General features: G+C 57.4%; 1 protein-coding gene across 1 annotated transcript in view; it reads left to right on the top strand.

The window, feature by feature from the left end:
* The window catches only part of FAM53B (family with sequence similarity 53 member B), a 76001-nt gene that overhangs the window by 12576 nt on the left and 40143 nt on the right, over positions 1-23282 (top strand). Inside the window, 2 exon segments of the mRNA XM_019424670.2 lie at positions 7989-8041; positions 8043-8768. Coding sequence (XP_019280215.2) covers positions 7989-8041; positions 8043-8768 — 779 coding nt within the window.

Below are 23282 nucleotides of genomic sequence, written 5' to 3'. Positions count from 1 at the left end.
CTCCGCCTCAGCAAAGGTCCCAGGGGGATGTTAGTTAACAATCAATATGCAGTTTGTTGAGTTCTCTGAATAGTTCTCCCCTGTGTAATGGCTCTCAGCTTTGCCGGGCGCATCAATTTAGAGATGAATCGCAAGCAGGTGCCCGTGTGCCATGCTGTTTATGTACCCACAACCAGGATGGGGATCTAAAGGAGATGATGGTTAAAAGTGACCTTTCTGTCCCTTCACAGTTTTTGTTGCCATTGGGAATCCTGGCTCCGTGCATATTTCTGAATGCCCCTGGAAGCCAGGGGTGGGGCTGGAGGTCTGGGTCAGAGCTGAATGGGCCATCACAGGGCCTCAGTGCTCCCTGCCCCATACAGACGGGTGCTCAGTCTGGTATGGTTTTTACCCCTCTGCACTGTCTTGTTTGGGGATCCCACCAAGCCTCTTTTTGTAAGAGCAGAGGCTTCCCAGAAGCTGCGGTGGCCGCCATGGGCCGTCCTACCCAGCTGGGGAGGGCAGGGCCCTGGTCGCCACTCTGAAGGGTACCAGCTGCCTCGCTTCTCCTAGAGCCCCTCAGGCCAGCCTTCTTGCTTCCCTTGATGGAGCTGCTGGAGTGTTCTCTCCAGCTGTCCTAATCCCTGTCCTCATGCCTTGGCCGAGGAGCTTGGTGTCCTGTGTCAGTGTGCCTGAACCCAAGATACAGCTGACATTTTATGATTCATCGCACTCAAGAGGGCACATCCAGAGGATGGGGCCCAGTCAGGCAAAGCCCAAGAACGTTTTCTTCCTGACACAGCCTTGAATTAAATCTGTCTCCATCCTGATGACACGGAGAAAGAGGCACTCCAGTTGGCAGGGGGCTCTAGAAGTTCGTTTGAAAATCAGCGACCCCATTGTGGGACCGTGCACGTCTCATTGGGGCATGTCTTCCCCCTGTGTTCTTTTTGTGGGACGGACTTAGTAACGCTGTCTTCAGAAGGACACCTCTCCAGTTTCCCATTGAAAGGGTTGGTGAGAACTTCTACCCCGAAATCAAGGGTAGAGTCCTTGCAGCCCCGAGGCTAAGTTAGCACAACCCAACCCACAGGGCTGGGGAGACAGCACATCGTCAGCACAAGCAGATAGGTGTGAAATCCAAGAATGAGTCAGCCAGTCTTGATCTGGCTGGAGGCCTGTTACCCAGGCCTGGGAGGCTACAAGAATCTTATATCTTGGGTCTCTGCTTCAGGTGCTTAACCTTTTCTAGAAACCACATTCTGCTGTGGTTATGTCACCATAAGGCAGCCTATAAAACACAGCACACAGATACCCGGGGCCGTAAATCTCCTCTATCTCTTGAACCCAAGAAGGCCATAGGCCCCTAAGAATCTGGGCCCTTGGAATTTTCCTTCAAGTTCAAGGGTAGAAATGGAAACAAGAACATTTGAGGTCAAATGCTATTTGTGTTCCTCCGAGTGTTTTCTTTCTTTGAGCTCTAGATCTGCGTACCCAGCAGCCCTCTGCCCTCCTTAGTCTGGGCGTGGTTGGACTGGGGCCTTGTGAGTGGGGCTGGGGGACCTGGGGTTTTGTTCCCATGTGTGTGAGCATCGGCTGAGGTGGTGGTAGTCTTCCAGAAACTTCAGGCTCGGACATCAAGCCTCGGCTCTGAAAGACCCTGTGGAGGTCGCAGTGAGAGAACCGGATGGTTTGTATGCTTTTGTGTAAGTTTGTGTGGTTTGTCCTCCCGTCTCGAGGTAGAGCCTGGTGTGCGTTTACCTTACACACACACACACTCCCCTGTGAGTCATCCCCAACTTGTGAAGATGGCTCACCAGGGCACAGAGGAGCTTTAGATGCTGCTGAAGGTTGACGTAATGAGGACTGCATAGAGCGTATGTGGCTGGTGCCTTTGTGCTGTGCCCACATCCACCAGAGGCCCGGCGTCAGCGTGTCCCAGGGAGAAGGTGAGAGGCCTCAGACTCTTCCCCTGGTTTCCCAGGCCTCTTCCAGCGGCTCTCCATCTCCATCCAGGACCTGCTGTGCAACTTGGGGCCCCCACCCCCTCCGGCGGGAAAGGGCCCTCTAAGTACTTGAAGGGTAAAAGTTTTCCTTGTCTGTAGTTCGACTTCCTGTCTGAAAACAAACAGCAGAACACCAACTTTTAATGGTGTTCTGAATTCAGATTTGTAGAGGCCGGACTGGTCAACCCTCTAGAAGCTTCCTGGGTGTGGCTGCCACTCTGACAAAGGTGTTTGAGAACCCAGGTCCCCGAGTAGCCTGTAGGAGCAGTTCTCAGCAATTTTGCCACAAAATAACCTGAGGAACTTATTTAAAATTTTTTTTTTAATGTTTACTTATTTTTGAGAGAGAGAGACAGAGACAGACAGAGCGAGCAGGGGATGGGCCGAGAGAGAGGGAGACACAGAATCCGAAGCGGCTCCAGGCTCTGAGCTGTCAGCACAGAGCCCGACGCGGGGCTCGAACCCACCAACCGTGAGATCATGACCTGAGCCGAAGCCGGACGTAGAGGAGCTTGCTTAAATGCAGACTCCTCCCCTCTAGAGATTGTTTCCTGAGAAAGGGACTGGGCCTAGGAATTGCATTGTAACACCCCAAGGGATGCTCCTGCAGGGGGTCCCAAGCCACACGGAGGAAATCCTGCCGTAGAGCCTACAGGTTGCCACTCTGGCACTCCCAACAGTGCTTGGTGCCCAGTTGCCAGAGAGCTGAGCCTCAGCGGTAGGAGCAGAGCCCGCAGTGCCCTCGCGGGCCTTGTTCCAAGCAACTGTTTGGTTCTGAAAATAGCTCTGCGAGGGCATCACTGTCTGTCACTCTCATTTTACACATGAGGAAACTGAGGCCCTGAGAGATTAAGTAACTCTGCAGAGCTGAGACTCAAAACTCGTGTCCGTACCCTTCCCACCCTCCCAAGTGACCCCTGCTCAGTGGACTCCCCAGGTCCGTGGCCCTGGTCACTTTTGAAAGAGTTACAGTTGTTTGTGCAGAGTCATATTGAATGGAGGGGCGGGGGCATCCGGTGTCCTCTCCTCAGAGCCCTCCTGAGGTCCTTTTTGTACAGTGTGACGTCAGGGCCAGAAGCTCAGGGCGGTTTGCCATTAAAAAGTGGTTTCTATTCCTGTTTCTTTTGTCTGATGACCTGACCCAGCAAATCGCTTTATGTTCCTTGAGTGAAGGGGGAAAACACAAAGGCTAAACATAGCCTCCATTGTCTTTACTTTTCTTATGTTATACTTCTTCAAGCGATAAAAATAGTAACCATTAAAATACTATCTGTCGCGGGGCGCCTGGGTGGCTCAGTCGGTTAAGCGTCCGACTTCGGCTCAGGTCATGATCTCACGGTCCGTGGGTTCGAGCCCCGCGTCGGGCTCTGTGCTGACGGCTCAGAGCCTGGAGCCTGTTTCAGATTCTGTGTCTCCCTCTCTCTCTAACCCTCCCCTGTTCATGCTCTGTCTCTCTCTGTCTCAAAAATAAATAAATATGAAAAAAAAAATTTTTTAAATACTATCTGTCCCTCAGACAGACCAGGTGGCCCCCTGGCTGCTGTTGAGGCACAGAAGCAGTGCTCCACGTTGGGCAGTGCGTGGTGTTTCCAGAGAATCCCAGACATCGTAGCGCTAACCAGACTCCTGGCCGCTTCCCATGCAGCTGTCCGCGGCCTCGGTAAAGTGGGAAGTTGAACGCGGAGCCCAGCCTGTACCTCCCTGACCAAGGATAAAAGACCACTGAGGCCAAGCGAACCCCCACAGCCGGCTCTGCCGCTTTCCGGCACACTGTCCGTTCCTTCCTGCACCCGCCGCCACCGGCTGAGGTCTGCGGTGTGCCGGGCTCCGTGCCGGGCCCTGGGCGGCCATGCTGGGTCTGTGCTTGACAGCCTGTGGCTCAGTGGAAGCAGGCACGTAAACAGATAATTAGGGTTCAGTCAACGTCTGGGCCGGAAGATCGAAAGTCAGACAGAGCTGTGGGCGCCTAGTGGCTAATACGGAGAAGGCATATCTACAGAGAAGGTGATGTGGAGTTGGCTCTTCTGGACTAGAAAGAGCCCCTTGCTGGAAGGATGAAGGCAGGAGGAGAAGAGTCCAGGCCTTTGCAAAGGCGCAAGGGCGTGAAAGAGCTGATGTTTGGCGGGGGGGGGGGGGGGGGGGGACCGTAGATTCATTGCAGACACATCGTGCTCACGTTTGACCGGTGGACCCAGTTAAGAACCGAGTCTTAATCATTTCAACGAGGAAATCTTACCGTTAGGGTCACAGAGGGTTACTCTTGAAACGGAGCGGAGTGGTTCCCCCAGGCAAACAGGAGCACGCCAGCGCTAGCCATCCGACCCGGTCCCCGCCGGGGATTCGAGAGGGACCCTGAACGCAGTTGGGGCACCTACCTCCTCTCACAGAAGTTCCCTGTGCCCATTCCTGAGGCTGCTTCACTAAACTCCCGCTTTATTAAGGGTAGCTGGTACGTAAGAACTACTCTCTGGGCTGTGTCCACAAACCGGGGGGAGGGTGCTTTACGGGCTCTTTCAGGGGTCCTTGAAGATGGTTTCGACTCTGCCTGCTTCTTGTCTGATGTCACAGGAAGTTCAGGGTGTCTAGAGCAGGGTGAACTGGGGAGATGGGGTCGGGATGCCAGGCTAAAACGTTCGCCTTCTTTCTGCAAGGCCATGGGCAACTGCCTGGGGTCAGACCATGCTAGGCATGGGCCCCGAGAAGTTCTCTGGAGGCAGTGAGGAGGTGAGCCTGGAATGGGGAGGCCTGTGCATCCTGTCAGGATGCACCAAGATCACGAGGTGGCCATGGGGGAGGAATGGTGCTGTCAGATGAGAGGGACCGAATGTTCTGCTTAATTGACTCCCAAGTCCCCTTACTTCTCATGACTTCCCTGGAGATGGGAAAGTTCCAGTGCAGTGAAATTAAAATGGAATAGAAAGTAGTTTCCTCTGAGAATGGGATCAATTCTTTTTAATTTCACGGGTTTCCCAAGGCCTCGAACAGAGGCAGTCTGTGTTGAGCCTTGGGTTCCTTAAGCAGGGCTACTGTGGCTCCATGTTGGGGCCCCCGCTGCTCTGTGGCTCGGCTCCCTGGGTCCTTCCTCAGTTGGTCGCATTCCTGACCCACCTGATGCCTCCGGGCCCTGTCTCCAAAGAGAAGTTGGTGGCCAGTGTTATCGTAAGAGAACTCCCTAAAAGACCGAAGGACCAAACCCAGAGGAGGCTGGGATCATAGGCCCTGGCCGTGACCCCGGGCCCGCACCAGTGGGCTTGGTGGCCACATCCCCCACACTTTTGGAAATAGATTTGTCCTTATAGAGAATGTAGCTATCTCTCATTCGACTATGAACATTTTGGTTTATTTTCTCTTAATCTTCACAGATAACATACATATTTGACAAAATAGGAATCCTGCTATATCCATATGGTTTTTCTGCCCTGTTGTTTTCAGGTTTGGAATTACATCATTAGCATTCTCTGAAACGGTCCTGTTTTCATGCTCTGTCTTCCTCCCTGGTCGTTTATGTCACCAGCCCCGCCTGGAGGGCGTTTCAGTTGTGGCTCCCGTTCCGCTGTCACTCGTGTCACTTTGCAGAACATCATGACACGCAAATCTTCACTTGGTTCTGAGGGTAACTCTTCTTTCTGCAAAGCAGATAACAGATAATTTTCCTTTATTATTAGTTTACTGATCTTTCAACTGCTAACAAATGTCAAATCGAAACTGGTTTAAAAGAATAGTGGCTGCTCCAGGGACAGTGGGCAGTGAAGACTTATTTCGAACAACATAAATGCTACTTGCACAAAGGCGATTGATTCATGGTGATAATTTGTCAGATTTAGTGAACGGGCCATGTATGGAGACTTGTCGTGCACCGGGGCCCAGGAGGATACGGAGAGGGACGTGAATTGAACATTTGGCGACTGGCCTGGTTTGGTCCCAACTGGTCTGGGCTTCTGGAAAATCTCTCCCCCGCGTCTCCAGCTTCTGAGGCCCCCTTGTGGGAATGGCCTCTGGCCGGTTCCTCCCACGTCCCCTGCACAGGGTCCCAACCCCTTAGACGTGTCTCATAACTGTGGCAGGGCACCCTAGATGAGAGTGTCACATTTAGCCCTAATTTGGCTTATCTTGGGCGCGTGAGCCTCCTTTTGGGCCTCACTGGTCACTTCCCTTTGAGCCTGTCCAGTAGCTACCGACACTCAGCCCAGGGTCTGTCCTTTGATGCCTCTCTGTGTCCTTTGAGAAGTGGCCTAAATGGTGGGGATCTGGGCCTAGGGGTTGCACCCTGTGTGGTCCTTGCAGACTGGTGCACTCCTGTGGGTTTCACCGTGGTTTTCTGAGTGGATGGTCCACCCTGTACGACTCCTAAACTCGTGGAGGGCAGGGCCGATGTCGGGCTCCCTGTGGTTCCTTCCCCTCAGCGCTGCAGTGTAGTGAAAAGAACAGGGCTCTGGGTTGGGCCAGGCTGCGGTCATTTGTGTGGCCCCGGGCCGCTCACTCAACATCCTCCAGCCTCTGTCTCCCCACTTGGGCAGTGATGGTGCACAGGGAGCCTTGTGGGTTACAGCGGCCAGGGGGATATCTGCTCCCCCGTGGGAGTAACTGACTGCAGTGCTGTGAGAATCGGTGAGCATCGAACCCCTAGCTGAATGTCATTTCAGGTTTTACGTCCGTCCTTCTACAGGCCGAACGACTCAAGCCGTAGTTTTCTGTATATTCCTGTGTGTACAGTTTATAAACGTGTGTCAAGAAAGCCAGAACCTTGCCAATATGTTGATCCCTGGAAGCACAACCTATTTCTTAACTCTGCTTTTGTGTTATGAACTTGAACACCAGAACTGTATCAGGTGTATTTGTGCCTGCCCTCCTAAAATTCTCAGCACAGTGCCTGATTCTATAGTAGAAAAACAACAAATAGGTCCTGAATATTTCACTAAAATAAAGGTTCAAGTGCAAAGTCAGCATTTCCTAGTGGGGGGGGGGGGTGGGGAGGTAGCTTCTTTATTCATGTGTTCAAGCAGAGGCCTGAATATGTAAGTTTCAATTGTACCCTTAAGTCTGTGCAGCCCAAGACATGCTCCTACAGATTTTGACGGTTTAAAAAAAAAAAAAAAATTTAACGTTTATTTATTTTTGAGAGACAGAGCATGAGTGGGGGAGGGGCTGAGAGAGAGAGAGAGAGAGACAGAGAGAGACAGAGAGAGACAGAATCCGAAGCAGGCTCCAGGCTCTGAGCTGTCACCACAGAGCCGGACGCGGGGCTGGAACTCATGAACCGTGAGATCATGACCCGAGCTGAAGTCAGTGCTTAACCGACTGAGCCACCCAGGCGCCCCCAGATTTTAACGGCTTTAAGTGTCCTCGATGCCGTGAGAAATCAGGTGAACACAAGGAGAGTGCTCTATGATTGGCGGCTATTGGTGATGACATTGATGTTGAAGAGCATGGTGGTGGAGGCATAAATCAATTTCCAGTTTCTATCGTCAGCAAGTATTCTCGAGATGGAATTCAGATGAACTAACCTGGCAGTACCCACCCTCCAATTCGACCTTGACCCTCCCGCTTAGCAAAAGACTCCTCTTTGGTCTTCTGCCAGGGCATTGAGTCCCAGCCCCAGAGCAGCCAAGCACTGGGAGAGACCGTAACAAACATACTGCCCTGACGCTGCAGGCCAGGGGAGGGGTGGGGCAGGTCGATTTCCCATCTATAAAATGGGAAGGCGTTTGGGTGAAAACTGTTGTTTTGGACTTTCCTGGGAGGCAGTACGGACTTTTGGGAAGGAAGCTATACCAGGAGGCCGGCGGGCGGTGGGGAGTGTGGTACGTGCAGCTCAGGCTTGCTCTGCTCCTGATGCAAAACTCTGGGATTCCCGTCCCCTCTCCGAGCCTCAGTTTCTCGTCTACACAGTTAGAGCCTTCCTGGCTCTAGAATCCTGTTTAAGATGAACTCTTGGTGAGGAGGCAGAGGGCTGGCATGGAGGCCTTCTCAAATCCTGTTTTCTCTTTGTCATTTCTGAACCAGAAAATGACAGATGGCGAGACCTGGACAGGAAATGCCCTCTTCAGATCGAGCAGTCCGAGCGCCAGCATCTGGGAGTGCCTGCCCGAGAAGTGTCAGGACGGCGCTCTGTGGCACCGGGAGGCAGCGACCGCCTGCGCGGTCACCAACCTGATCAAAGACCTCAGCCTCAGCGACCACAACGGGAACCCCTCAGCACCCCCCAGCAAACGCCAGTGCCGGTCACTGTCCTTCTCCGATGAAATGTCCAGCTGCCGGACATCGTGGAGGCCCTTGGGCTCCAAAGTCTGGACTCCGGTGGAGAAGAGACGCTGTTACAGCGGGGGCAGCGTCCAGCGCTATTCCAACGGCTTCAGCACCATGCAGAGAAGCTCTAGTTTCAGCCTCCCCTCCCGGGCCAATGCGCTCTCCTCGCCCTATGACCAGGCAGGGTTCCACCACCGCTTTGGAGGTCAGCCCTGCCAAGGGGCGCCGGGCTCGGCCACCTGTGGACAGGCGGGCGACATCTGGAGCCCTGACCCGACCCCCGTGGGAGGCGGCCGGCTCGACATGCAGCGGTCCTTCTCCTGCTCGCACGAGCAGTTTTCCTTTGCGGAGTACTGTCCACCCTCAGCCAACAGCACACCTGCCTCCACACCAGAGCTGGCCAGGCGCTCCAGCGGGCTGTCCCGAAGCCGCTCCCAGCCGTGCGTCCTTAACGACAAGAAGGTCGGCGTCAAGCGGCGGCGCCCAGAGGAGGTGCAGGAGCAGAGGCCTTCCCTAGACCTTGCTAAGATGGCGCAGGTAAGAGCCCCGGCCACACGGGAGGCCCCGCGGGAGCACCTGGGTGCTCGTGGGCGCCTCTGCTGCTCCTGGCCCATCCCAGGCAGATGCGTGGGGCCCAGCAGTGGGTTCTTCCCCTGTGTTTTAAAATCCTCTTCGAAGAACGATGATACCAAGTTCGGTTTTTAATTTTAGTGTCTTTAAAATCAGAAAAGTCAGAAATGCTCTTTCCCTGTGAGCACAGTGCTGGCGGTACAGGGGCAGGCAGATGGCGGGAGGCGAGGCGTTACGGGGGCAGGCCGTTGTCACCCGGCACTGGTGATCCCCTTCCGGCACCTCGCTGGAGCCTCTGTGCCTGAAACCCCGTCCCTGTAGCACAGGCCAGGACTCATTGTCCCTCGGATTAGGCTGGTCCTGGGGTCAGGACTGTGGGTAATGGTTTTAGAGGGTGAGGGATTAAACTGTCAACAACGTGAGACCATCAAGACGCTGTGATTGCTGTCCTCTGTGCCACCTCCGTCCGCCTCGCCGTTCACCGTAGGCGAGGCCTCCGGCCACATGCGCCCGCCCGTGCACTTTATCCTCTGTGTCTTGGAGCCCTGCCTCGTGCTAACACTGATCGCGGGTATTGATTCGAACGAGATGAACTTGGGAGTTAATATTCTGTCTTTAGGGCAGTCTCTGAGCCTGAGTGCCCCCTGCGTCTGGTTCTTCCCGAGGAGGCCTGAGGTTGTGAGTTTGACAGTGAGGCCCGGGGAAGGATGGGTGGGGGGTGGGATGCAGTCTGTGTCCTGTGTCTAGGAGGTCCTGCGCTCCGTGCCATGGTTTCCCCTTCCTCTTGTGTTGTTGTGGAAGCATCGGTCGCCGCTGGGTGTGAGGGGACCCAGACCGGCTGGCCTCGCTCATGCAGCCCGTGGCCACTTCTGGGCAGGCAGCCTCGTGGCGGCTCCTCTTGGACCTGACGGCCTTCCTTCAGTGCCCAGGGCTGCTTTTTCAGCCGGACCTCCTTTTGCTTTAGAGTAAAAATGCCGCTTCTGTCGGTGGCATTTCCTTCTCTTCTCTAGACCCCCTCCCAGCCTAGAGATACCTGCCCTCCCCTCCCCCGGCCCACAAAAAGAAGAGGGGCAGGTGTCTCAAGTCTTGAGCAGGCACCTTGCCCCAGAGTCCAGACTGTCTGGCTGTTGGCTCCAGAGCCCGGCCATGGCCCGGGGCAGCTGGAGGACAGGCTCGTGACAGACTCTGCCTCCCCCATGTTGGGGAAGAAACCTCCATCCTCTGCCCTCATTTTCCAGTTTCCATTTCTTCCATCGCTGCCCCCAGGTGTGTCCCTTTCTTTTTCCTAAGTCGTGGACATGTTTTGCTTTACTAGCTAGACAACGGCCGAACACATTCATCAGTGTTGGACACGCGAGTGGAATTTTCCTTCTCTGGAGAAATTTAAATAGGTAAAGAGGCTGGAAAGGTGACAGATTTGGGTGACTTCTGAAGGAAACCCAGAGCCCTGAGTTCTGGGTGTGATAAATGGCTTCAGTGAAGTTTTTAATGTTGAGCTTATTTTATTACCTAATAAGCTAGATAGGTAATAAAAACAACTTACACGTGTTATTATATTTTACTAGCCACCAGTCGGAGTAACACCACTGGCGTCACTGGAGACGTTTCCCGTCCTCACTCGGGTAGAAACTGTTTGAAAATCTATTGCTCAGTGGGGCTGTGCCCAGATGTGTAGATTGCTTCATTGGCTCCAGGCAGGCCTCCAAGATCCCGGTGAGGCCGCCCTGATTCCTCCCGCCTTTCTCTAGCCAAGGCCTGGGTAGGGCAGAGTCCGGGGCAAGTGCAGAAGGGGCCCCTGGGAAGTGTGTGTGCCAGAAGGGGGCGACTGGAGCCCTGGGGTTGGACCCTGAGCCACCCCGACCAAGCCTCTAGAGCCCCGGCCAGTCCTGTCTCCGCAGGGCTCTGCCTGCTTTGGCTCCCCCATTGTATAATTTATGGCCTCGCGAGGTGGGCCTTGCTTTTCCAGGAGCCTTTTTAAAAGCCAGGCCTAGGGCAACTCCAGTGCCTTTGCAGAGAGCCCTGGATCCAGCCTGGAACGTGTAGGGTCCTCTGCCTGGGAACCCCAGGAGCTGAGCATGTCACTGGTATACAGACACCTGCCCCTGGCCAGGTGACAGCTGACGTGGGACTGCCCAGATACCAGCCCCTGTGGGCTGTGGCTTTCTCAGCATTTGTAACTGCTGGGGCAGGAGCAGGGGCTGCGCATCTATGGAAAGACAGGCCTGTAGCCAGGGTCGGCACTGCTCTGTTTCTCCAACCTAGATCTTGGACCCTTTTTTGTAGGTCTTGTGATCTTGGTTTGTAAATACTCACTTTCCTGGGGGCAGGGGGTTCTAACTGAGCATTTTTGTGAAGGAGCCCCTTTGTGTGCGTAGATCTGGGACCAGGTGTATGAGATTGTCACATCAAAGGTGCAGAGTGCCTTTCCGGTTAGACCCTCGGAGTACAGGGAGTTCTGAGAAACCCCGGCTTCCTGAGGCGCTGACTGGGGCCGGAGCCTTCCGGGCCCAGGGCACACCTCCCGGGGTGTGGGTGAGCATGCAGGAGCTTTTCTCTGGCCATCAGTCAGGGTGCCTGGAGCAAGGGTGGGGGGTACCCAGAGCCCCTGAAGCCTCGTCCATCCAGCCCCTCCTGCGGACACTGCCGTCCTTCTAGAACATGGTGTTCACTTTTGGATCTGCAGTTGGGGCCTGGGGGCACAGCGACAAATCAGAAGGCGTCCAGATGAGGGGCAGAAGGCTGGCAGCCCTGGGCAAATTACTTGACATCTCTGTGCAGCAAAGCACATCGTCCCCACAGCTGCTGTGGCTTCTGCCGGAAGAATAAGGGAAATAACGCATGTGTGCGCGTGGGTATAACGTGTCAACCTGTACGTGTGTGTCTGCGACGTGCAGATATATGTACGTGTGAACGTACGTGTGTGTCTGTATCTACTGATAACACGTGTGTGTGTATCCTTGCCTGTGTGTACACGCACGACCTAGCGCCCCGGCTGGCACGCAGGGAGTGCGGACGGGTGCCCCTGGCGTTGCTGTTGCACATGTTGGGAGGGAAGGCGTGGGCTCGTTCTGGGCGACTCCAGAGGCAGAACTAGGACGGGGGTGATGGCCCCAGGAGGCACACTCAGTCCCTTGTGAGGACTCCCTTTTTTCTCTATTTGCCCATTTCTTTCCTTCTGTGTTTCCCTTCCCTTTTCTGCCCTTGCCATTTACTTCTCCTTCTTTGTTCCTCTTCCTGCCTCGTCCTTTCCTTTTGAGAACGGGGAGGAGGCCTGCCCTGCCGCTCAGCTCGGCCCGCGGTGAGCTCCGTGCTCGGAGCCGAGGGTCATGAAGCGGTGTCGGATTCGGAACCACCTCCGCCAGAGGAGGTTGGCCACGTGTGAGCGTTTTGTGTCACGTCTGCAGCCCGTGGGACTAGGTAGACATGGTCTTGGGAGCTCACCGGATGCCCCGCCCTGCCCCTGGCCAGCACCCCTGGGCACAGCTGGCCGGCAGTGGCCGATGCCTCTCGGGCAGTGAGGCCGGACCGCGGTGGGTCGGGGGGGGTCAGCGATTGCCTTCAGACCTGTCCACCTTTGCTCACATCTTGTTAAAACCTCAGCGCCCAGCGCACGGACGGGGATGCCGAGCGAGGCTGCAGGCGGCTCCTGCAGCGGGAGGGGGGAGGCTGCAGCGAGGAGGGTCCCCACTGGGAGAACCAGCTCCAGGACCCGGCCCAGGGAGGCCTGCCCCGCCCCGGAATTGGCATCGTAGCCACGAGGCTCCCAGAGCAGCTGCCCGAAGGCGGCCCGGAGGGTCAGTCGCGCCCGCCCCTGCCCGGGTCACATGGTGCTGACCTCCCGCTCGGCTTTCCCCACGTGACCCCTTCTGCCCGGTGTTCTGTGTGAATGTGTGCCATTGAGAGCAGGGCCCGGCCTGAGCATCGGAGTTGTTTATCAGCGGGACTTTTGCCGACGTGTTTATTAGTTATTGCTTCTTGGAGACTTGGCGTGGCTGGCAAGCGTCGGTTGACTCCCAGCGAGACCTGCGCCGTGCGTGGCCATTTAGGCCCGGATCGCATGCGTGGGAGCCAAGTTTTCAGGGGAAAAAAAAAAAAAAAGCCACAATTAAAAAGAGGTACCCGCCGAATGCCGTGCCCCTGGGTGTCCCAGTCCTTGCTGTATTTTTGACTCCAAGCTGGTCAGCCTGCAGGAGCAACAAATTGTATTTCTCAACAGTGCTTCAAACAGAAGCGAGGCATTTGTGAGGAGGGGTCGGGATGCTGAAACAGAGGTTTGATTGATCGCAGCTGCCCACACACTGAGTCCTCAAACCTCCTGGAGCAAGCCCCAGAACAGGCAGCAACTGTTGTGTTAGCAGATGTTTGAGGGGCCCAGAAAGCTGGCCGGGGGCAGCGTGGGGCAGGGGAGAAGCACGAGGTAGCAACTGTGCCGAGCACTGATCCAGGACGAGTCTGGGAGTCGAGTCCAGGCGAGCGGGGTTGGCTGGGGCCCTGGGGGCTCGGAAGGGCGGGGGGCTGTGGCCCGAAGCTGCCGGAGGGGTATCACAGATGCTCATCAGTAACTCGTGGCTCTTTGTTGGCACGGTGTCCCTGGGTCAGCCTTCCACGGTCCACCCTGCTTGCCAGCGGGGGTTGCCTTTAGCAGGGGAGCGGCCCTCCTCAGCCCCCGTGTGGGGTGGCCCTTCGCACTACTGGCTGCGTGACCTTCCCACTCAGGCAGCCCCGGCAGCCACAGCCAGCCGTGCTTTTCCTTGGCAGAGTCCCTGGGCTCAGGCCTGGCTCGTCCGAGCCTTTGTGGCCGCCTCCTGCCTGCACTGCCCCCGGCTGGCCACTCTGCCGGATTTAGTTGCCCGCAGTCTTGCACCCTTAGACCTCTCCTGCTGGCGTGGGGAACCGTGCGGATGGCAAATAGGGGAATTCAGAGATGCATCGCCCTTTACAACACAGAACGCAGGCAGGCATGAGGAGCTGGTGAAGGGCAGTCAACGGAAAGCCCGGGATTTCTAATTGGCACGAAATAAATGCTAAATAAAAGTAAAGGCAAAACGCACTGTGGGTGCATGGGAGTACTTGCCTCTGATGAGGAACCAGTCAGGATGGGCTCGAACAAAGGAAGAGAGTCTTTAAGACTTGGACCATCAGAGGGGTGGATGGCACGGGGTGGTGGCAGGGGGCACCGGGTGGTGGCAGGGGGCACGGATCCAGCACGTCGATTCTGTGCTCTTGATGGACACTGCTAAGCAGTAGCGTGTTTTCTGCTTGAACTTTGAGGAGGTCTTAGACTCCTCCCCTCCGGGATCCTGGCAGCCGCTGCTAATTGACTGCCCTCTGTCCATCCCCTCACCTGAGGGCGAGGCCTCCAGAGTCCGGGGAGAGTCAGCCACTTGCCCAGAGCCGCGTGGTTCCTTAGGACACTGGGAAGGCCGGAACCGGGGCCTCCTGACTCTGCGTTCTGTGCTCTTCCTGCTGCTGAGATTCATCCGACACGCGGACGGCCCGGCTGGCCTTTCCAGGTAGCCGACCCTGGCAAGACCTAGAGGGCGCGGACAGAGTCAGAAAGGGGCTCAGTTTCCCTCGCTGCCACTTTTGAGCCGTGCGCCCTGGGGCAGGTCACCCCTCTGTAGCCTCCATTTCCTTGTCTGTAAAATGGGAACAGCACTTCCTGTTTCTCCCCGGGGTGGGGCGGCGTCCCGTGGCGTGGGTCCCGCCAGCGGCTGGCCCTCGGAGGAACGTCAGAGCCGCACCCTGCGGCCCATCTCCTGCCGCTCTGCTTCCGGGCAGTCAGCCGCTCCCGGGGGAGGGCGTCAGCGGGAGGCCAGGGTCCTGCCAGCGGGAGAGCAGGGAGGGCCGAGCCAGAGGCTAGTTGGAGCTCTCTCTGGGGTTTCTTCCCTGTCAAAAACGGGCACGTCAGCAATAGCGCGGCACCCCTGACGGGGGTTCTCACGCTTCAAGGAAACCCCCGTTCAGACTCTCGGATCGCTCCTTGCCGTCCCCGGCTGCCACCACCAGGTTGCATAAGCAACCCGCTTAAGGTCACTCGGATCGGGGCCGAGTGTTGACACAATAGCTTTGATCTCCCGGGAAAAGAAAAATAGAAGGAGTTCAGCTGGGGACATGCCAGGGAGGCAGCTTTTAGTGGCACTTGGTGATTTTCCATGCTTTCGTTGTGAGCCTCTCCGAGCCGGGAGGTGTCTTAGAAGATGTGAGGCAACACAGTTCTGGGGTGCCCAGGGTTTTCTGGAAGGCCTCTGCTTTGGAAGCCGGTTGGGCCTCTGAGCCCTTCGAGCCCTCCCCGATGTGCTCAGAGCACCCTCAGGTGCCAGGCCCTGCTCTGGTCCTGGGCTCAGGGGCCTGTGAGCTGGGGGCCCGGCCCTCCGGAGGCCAGCATGCCTGAGTCCCGCTTCGTGGAAGCCAGAGTGGGAAGGGTCTGCGGGCTGGGTGACCCTTGCCTCTCTGGTTCAACTCCAAGGGCCCACAGAGGAGGGTTTAGAGAAACCCCGTGTTGCCCAGCCTGCTGAAGAAGACGCAGACCGTGGGCCAAGACATGGGGAGACAGAGGGCTGGTGGAGAGCAGAGCCTTGGCCTTTCCCGTGGGGTGGGCTCAAGCCTCATCCTGGCGACTTAAATTTACTTGACCCCTTGGCACCTGGTCCCCATCGTCAAGGTTGGGGCAGCAGCCCCTTCGGTCATGGTGCACTGGCAGCACTGAATGAGTTCGTTAGCATGAAATGCTCCTGTGTGCTTGGGGTCAGCCCTTAGTAAGAGTCGGTCGTCATCGCTGCTATTGGTGGTCACATTTTAGGAGGAGAGAGAGAGACTGGTCAGAAGGAAGGAACTGCCCCGTTCATTGAGCGTGAGCTGTGGTCTCTGGGGAGATTCTTTGTTTCTGCAGTTCTGAGGTCCTCAGCCGTATCTCTGCTCCCCAGAAGAGGGCCTGGAGCCCGGAGGCCCATGTGGCTTGTCTGAGGGCCTGAGTTGAGTTGTTGAGTTGCCTCGTTGGGGTTTGGACCTAGGGTTCTGTGACTCCAATGCCAGGGTTTCGCCCTGCTGCCACATGGTAGATGCTTCCCGTATCACAGGGGCGACCGAGTGTGCCTGTCATTGGAACATAGCTGCGTTTGGGGTCAGAAGACGTGAGTTGAGACTCAGTCCTGCACCTGGCTATGTTGTGGCCGGGAGCCAGCTGTCCTGCTTCTCTGAGCCCCGGGTTTCTGACCACGTTCACTGCTGCCCAAGCATGGTCTGCATGGACTGCAGCTTCCTGGGCCTCTCCCCAGAGTCTGAATGGTGGGTCCGGGCCAGGGCCCCGGTGCCAGAGTGTTTCAGAAGCTCCCCAAGTAAGTGGGGTTTGGGAGCAGTGGAGGTGGGCTCAGGTCCAGCCTGGTGCCCCTGCAGAGGCCAGGGGTGGGCTCATATCAGGTGGAGACAGCACTGGGAGTCAAGGCCCCTCAGTCAGGAGATACTGGGTTCGCCTGGGTTGGGAAAGGGGTGACCTGGAGAAGGGATTCGAGAGCCTGGTTTTGTGCCTTCCAAGTCATCGGATGGGCCCCTGCTGAGTCCCTGTGCCAGCAGAAGAGTGGCATCCCTACCTGACAGTCGACCTTCCTGAGCACCAAAGAGGGCTTGGGGTTGACTTAGGCTAAGCTGGGGACATAGCTGCCTTAGAACTGACGGGAAAAACATCTAACGTGTAGCACCGGACATTTGTTTTTTGTTTCGTTTTGTTTTTGTGTTTAAAAAAAAATTTTTTTTAATGTTTATTTTTGAGACAGAGAGACAGAGCATGAACGGGGGAGGGTGAGAGAGAGAGGGAGACCCAGAATCTGAAGCAGGCTCCAGGCTCCGAGCTGTCAGCACAGAGCCCGCCGCGGGGTTCGAACCCACGAACCCTGTGTGAGATCATGACCTGAGCCGAAGTCGGAAGCTCAACCGACCGAGCCACCCAGGTGCCCCTAGCACTGGACGTTTGTAAGGCAGATTTTCCCGTGTGGATTCTTAAAGGTGGGTTCTGAGTCCCTGCTAACCTTTCCAGAGTGAATGACCAGGAACCAAGTGTGACTGTTTATGCCTTGTCCAGATGCCGCATGTATCTGGTGTCTCTGGACCGTGGTAGCCCTTGAAAGAGGCCGGGCTTCCAGAGTGTTCTCACAGCCCATCAGAATCAGCCTCCTGGCGTAAATAAGCCACAAGGCAGCCCTGGAAGAGCTCAGGAGTGACATGGGGTTGGGAGGCCCCCGGGAGAAGCACAGGTGCAAAGGTCGGAGTTAGGAAGGGACAGGGAGGGGGCCCAGCATAGGGGGCCCCAACTCTGAAGTCATCCGGCTTTTATTCTGAGTGCAGGGGGAGCATCAGAGAGTTTTAAGCAGGGGAGACAGTACCCCGGGGAAAGCTCCTTCTGGCTGGGGTGGGCAGCAAAAACTGAGAGCTATGGGGAGATAAGAGGCCGTGGGCGGGGGCAGTGGACGTACTGATTTATGTCAGAGGCTCAAAATGTTTTGGAGCTGGTACAACAGGACTGGCCAATGGGTTAATCTTGTCATTAGCGTCCAAGTCCCGAGTCCGAGACCTCACCAGGTAGAGAATCCATTGCCTCAACCCTAAAGACTGCTTCCTTTAAACTACTGTGTTCGGTGGGTGCTGGTTCTAAGTCCTTCCTGTTATCTAACCTTCAGCCCTCACTTAGCCGGCATCACCTGTTCTCAGTAAAAGTGAAGTCTGGTCGATCACCGTGATTCATTTGGTTTTCACAAGCATCCTTGGAACCATCCCACCCCCAAATCCTTGTGTATCAGTGCTTTGCCAGCCCAGGCCGTCCTTCCCTGCTATGGAAATTCAGTCCCACCCCTTTCCAGCTACCCCTGTCCCCAGACCCCTGACTCCCGTGCCAAAGTTTCTCAGTCCTTGTCTACTTGATAGCGGGTGCCATCTGGACTTGGGCTGGAGAAGGCCAGGGGCAGCTCGGGGCCACGGGAGGGTTCTCGTACAGTCTCGAGTGCCTGTCACGCTGGATCTCCCTCAGCTGGGCCACATCTGCTCTGTTTACAGTGGCTGGGGCAGCCGCTTTGGAAAATGTGGGGCCTGCCATGGCCTCTGAGAATCTACCAACAGAGCCTGTAGTCCCAGCCCAGCCCAGCCCAGAAGGATGCGGCGGAAGGGGGCGCTTGACGGACCTGGAGGGATTTTGACATTCCCTGCCCTATTCCTGCTTCCTTACTGGGGACATTGCGGTAACGCCTCCTGGGAAGGGGCTCCAAGCCCTCAGCGAGCCTGGGCGGCTGAGAGAGCCCCGGGGAGGGCTGGCGACCGAGGCGCGACGAGGCGTCACTGAGATGGACGTGTGCTTCGTGAGGAGCCAGGCCCAGAGCTAACACATCTGACACCTGCCTGTGCTTTTGCCTGGTGCACGCCACTGGCTTTCGTGGGGTCGGCCCAGGACGGAAGCTTACGTTCGCCCCTTTTGTCTTTTGCAACACACCCCTCCGTTGTCCCAAGCACTCCAGCGACGTAGACCCTCCCCTGTGGACGCGGGCCGTTTGTTTATTTATGACGTTTCTGCAGTATCGGTGCCCTGAACGACTGCTCCTTCTCCCAGCTTCAGGCCACAGTTTGAGAACTAAGGAAAGCAAACGCCGCATTGGGGGGCAGACCCTTTCTTTGCTGCAGCCCCCGCGTCGGTGGGAACTTGGTCTGAGCGGACTCGGTTGCAGTGGGTGGCGATCGCCTGTTCACGGCCAAGTGATTAGCAAGGCCTCCTTTGAAAGTTGGACACAGTAGGACTCTCGGATAATTCCTTTTGGGGTGGGGAAGCTTGGGCTTGCTTTTTTTTTTTTTTTTTTTTTCTGTCTTGGAAAACAAAAGAAACGGTTGGTTCCAAAATAATAACACAACCGCCAAAAGTTCCATTTGTGAGCAGTAGCACTGAGCTCACATCAGTAATATGTCACTGAAGGCCACCAGGCGCTAGCCCTTTCCCTGAGATAGTGCAGGGTCCTATAATGCAGTTAATCTTCACGGGGCGGGTGGCAGCGGTGGTGGGGGCTGCAGCTGTTTCCTCCCAGAGCTCGGAGCGCGGAGAGCGTGCGGAAGCCCCGCCTGCAGCAGCCAGGGCCCAATCGGGGGACAGAAACCACCCGTATGTCCACTGAGAGGTCACTGGGAGCACTTGTTAATTGGGTTTCTGGAGGCCTGAGAAGCCAAGACATGAGCAGCAGGTCTCATGGAGGAAGCGACTGCAGGAAGCCGCTCCCGCCCCGGCGAGGGCGTCAGAGGGAGGAGGCTGCGGTTCTGGGTTCTGCGGGCTCCGGAGCTGGGCGGCCACAGCCCCCGGGGCCCGCCCGAGCTGAGGACAGGAAACGCGAAGGAGCCGGTCCCGCGCAGCAGCCGCCGTGAACAGGACGCAGTGCGCTGCCGGGTCAGGAATCAGACCGGGTGACAGTGACAGCCGCGGGAAACAGGCAGGAAGATGCACGGCCCTCCTCCCTCCTCCGGCGCTCCTGTGCGCAGAGCCTCGAGGGGGCAGATGGCAGGGCCACTGGGCGCCGGGCTCAGGGGGGCAGCGGGGCCTGGAGCTGAGCCCCGGGCTCTGGGATCTGACGCTGCTGCTGTGGGAACGTCTGCCCTCTGCCCACCACACGGCTCTGGGCAAGCGTGTCCTCTCAGTACCATCTAGCATCACACACTGCGGAGGGGGGGGGGTTGTTTTCTCTCTTTTCTGCTCCTTCCCTCCTTGTCTTACCTGGTGTCGTTGAGTGTTTGGCACTCAGCTGGGCCCTGAGGATATCTCTGTAAGCCACACACGATTGCCATTTTCATAGAAGCTACTTCCTAGGAAGAGGGGTAGATAATAAGCAAACCCCAGGCAGGATGATTTCAGGCGGTGATGGGTGCTATAAAGAAAACAAAGCAGGCTGGTGCGATTTGGATGTCAGGTGGGTAGAGGGGAGACGGATGTTAGGTTAGCTTCAGGTTAGAGTGGCAGGGCAGCCGCTCAGGAGGTGACGAGACGCCGAGACGCCCTCGGCCACGCACGGGTGGGGAGGGAGAGCATCTTGAGTGGAGGGAAGAGGAAGCACAAACGTTGGGAGGTGGGAGGGCTCAGCAAGTTCAGGGCAGAGCAAGCTGGTGTGATGGGGGTCCTGTGCGAGGGGGCTGGGCAGGAGGGGCTGCAAGGCATCAGCAGGGCTGGCTCGGGTGGGCCTTGCGGGCTGTGGTAAGGAGTGGGTCTTTGTGCTGGGCCCCGGGGAATGCCATCAGATTTCCCACAAGGGATCCGATGTGATTTGCTGGGTCTGGGACCCTCTGAATCAGCTGCCTTGGGGATTTGGTCTCAGAGTGCACCCGGGAGACCGTAGTGCAGACAGGTCAGGGCGAGAAGGCGGGTAAGGGGGAAACCACCTGACAGAAGCGCTCAGGCAGGTGCCCTAGCTTTGGGAGGCTGGTGGGGGGCTGCAGAGGGTTAAGTCTGGTGCTTCCTGCCACGTACCTCTCACGGTACCGCCTCCCAGCCCTGCTGCTGGTCAGTGGCAGTGAGTGGCCCTTGGCTCGTCCCCTGTCCGTATCTGCACACACCAGTCTGGCTCCGGGAAGCAGGGCCCTAACTTCTAGCAACGCTGGCCTGCATTTGCGGGCAGCTGGGTTGCCCTGTGGCCCTGGGGGCCCTCTTGTTGCCCTGGGGTTGTGGTCTTCTCCTGACCCTGGGAAGGGCACCTCTCCTCCCTGTTTAGGGAAGAAGATTGAGTATTCGCTGTCTGCTCCCGTGCCAAGGGGCAGAGTGGTGACTGGAGCCCCCCTCACTCTTTGGCCCCCGTGGCCCGTGCGCTCTCACCTCACCGAAGGGCCCCTTCCTGAGTAGAGTGCTGCCACCACTCGGGAACCACAGGCTCAGGCGAGTCTGGGACCTACTCTGTGCTCCGGGGTCCCTGATGGTGGGGTGGAGATGGTGTCACATCCTCATCACGGAGCCGCTCGCAGCCCGTGGCTCGAGGCCTGCTGTTGTAGGACATTCGGGAAGTGTCTCTGCCAGGCCGTAAGTGTTCTCAGCCTTCTGGGATCAGACCGTCCGGACCCCGTCACCCATTCCCATCCTCCCAGCCCTTGGGCGGACTTTGCAGCTCTTGAGCTGTGAGCCTTTGAGTTGGTAAAGTCGGGGTGCTGGGGGCTTAGAGAGGCCCCGGTGGTATGGCCCCTCCGGGCCCCTCTGGGGGGCCCTTCAGCTCCGCCCAGGCAATGCAGTTCGGCTGCTCTGTTCCAGGTCCTTTCACTGTACCAGGCCAGGGCCCGAGGGAGAATGGCTGGCAGTCTGGCTGTGCCCTGCTGAGGAGAGGACCCCAGAAAATGCTGGTGACGTCCTCTGGTGGAATAGCCACAATCTGGAGTAACCCTCGTAGTGCCCAAAGCAGAACCTTGGCCACCCATCTTTGTGCCTTTCTGGGAGATCTCTGAGCCCTTGATCACTGCCATCCCCCCTCGTCCCCGGAGTGGCTCGTCCTGACAGATGGAGGAAGGGGTCCCAGCCAGTCCTGCACTTGCCCGAGCCCTGGGCCTGGCTGGCCTCCCCTCTGACCCCCAGCCAGGCTGTTCTGACCTAGCACCTGGGCACTGCTCTCCCTTCCCTCCCGGGCCCTGCTCTTTCTCCCCAAGGGGTGCCTGTGAAGTGACTGGCACTGGGGAGTGTGGGGACAAGAGGTGGGAGCAATGGGCTTTGTGTCCCAGAAGGAAATTTCTAGCAAGCTGAGCTGACTTGACACAGCGAAAGGTGGCCTTGAGGGTTTGCCCTGGGCTGTGCTGGCACTCACAGCGGGCGCAGCCCTCACAGCCCTGCCTCCCCGAGGGTTTCTCTTCTCACCCTGTTGCCCCACTTCTGGTCTTCCTCTTTCTCGTGTGGGAACCCTGAGGAGACAGTGAGGCCAGGTGGCCCTGGCCTTTTCATCTTGTCATGCCATCCTGGCCCCTGTGGAAGGACAGAGCCTGCCTGGGACTCTGTGCCATGGCCCAGTGACCACTAGCCCCTTGGCAGTCGGGACCAGCTTTTTTTTTTTTTTTTTTAAATTTTTTTTTCAACGTTTTTTATTTATTTTTGGGACAGAGAGAGACAGAGCATGAACGGGGGAGGGGCAGAGAGAGAGGGAGACACAGAATCGGAAACAGGCTCCAGGCTCTGAGCCATCAGCCCAGAGCCTGACGCGGGGCTCGAACTCACAGACCGCGAGATCGTGACCTGGCTGAAGTCGGACGCTTAACCGACTGCGCCACCCAGGCGCCCCGGCAGTCGGGACCAGCTTTAAATGGGCATAACCCACCTAGAGAAATCCTACGTCACTTTAGTCTGGAATAGTCTCGGATGGTGGGATTTGGTACCAAGATCCGGGGTGTGTATGACACTGATTGCCCATCGCAGTTTGGACTGGCCACACACTTCCAGTGCTTGATGGCCACACGTGGCCGGTGGCTCCCACAGTTGACGATGCGGGGTCAGATCATTTGGCCAAGGTCACACTGCTCTAAGGGGCCGAGCCGCCGTCAGACCCTGGAGCTCACGGCACAAGCAGGTGGGGAGGAGGCCTGGGGGTGTGGGCATGAGAGAGGGTACTGGGAATCAGCCTTGGGTTAAGCGACTTGGCCCCGCACTCGGACCCTTTCCTTCGGTGGCCCCCGTGCCGGCCACCGAGAGAGGGGCTGGCCAGAGGCGCCTGCGCAGATGTGCTGGGTGCTCTGGGCTGCACTGTGTCTACCAGGGGGACCAACGTCAAGGGAGAGCGAGCCCTGGGAGCCTGAGCAGCTGGCGGGACGGCTCCATCGTGTCCCGGGTCCCCTCCCGCCGTGGGAGGCCGAGGTGGGGGCGGGGGTGGTTGGGCGGTGCCATCGTTCTGAGACCCTGCCTTCACATCTGGGCTCATTTCGGCTGAAGTGACTGGGGCTGTGCGGCCCCGCTCAGTGTGATGTCCCTGGTGTGCGGCCAGGGCAGGGGGGAGGAGAGGAGAGGAGAGCCACGGAAGACAGGGAGGCTCGCGCACCTCATGGGGCCCACCAGGTGGGGATGCCGAGATGTGTTTTGCGGCCTCATGAGCGCTGGGCCACTTCTCTAGGCTGTGGTCTTGCTCCCTAACGACGAGGTTGGGCATTTGTCTCCACCCACCCCTGAGCAGGCGGTCTGAGCCAGACTCCACACAGCTGTTCTGGGCTCTGGGCCCCACACCCACCAGCACTCTGGAGCGAGTAAGCGTGGAGGGGTGCCGGGGCTGATGTGGAATGTGGCCGGGGAAGCTCGGGACCGAGCAGAAGGTCCCAGAGCAGGCCTGTCCTCGGGGCTTAGCAGCCTCCTGACCAGTTTTCCAGGAAAACTCCATTTGTGCCCCCTGTCAGGACAGCCTTGTAGGAATGTGCAGCCTGTAGCTTCAATCACAGCCCTGCCCACCACGGGGACCTTCTGGGCCCGTAGACCCCAGGCAGCGGCGACCCTGTGAGCAGGTTCCCATCGGCACG

Source organism: Panthera pardus, unplaced genomic scaffold (assembly GCF_024362965.1).
Source record: "Panthera pardus isolate Hobbes unplaced genomic scaffold, ASM2436296v1 HiC_scaffold_22, whole genome shotgun sequence".
Classification (NCBI taxonomy): Eukaryota; Metazoa; Chordata; class Mammalia; order Carnivora; family Felidae; genus Panthera; species Panthera pardus.
The sequence above is the reverse complement of the archived record's forward strand: the minus strand, read 5'-3'. Positions and strand labels throughout refer to the sequence as shown.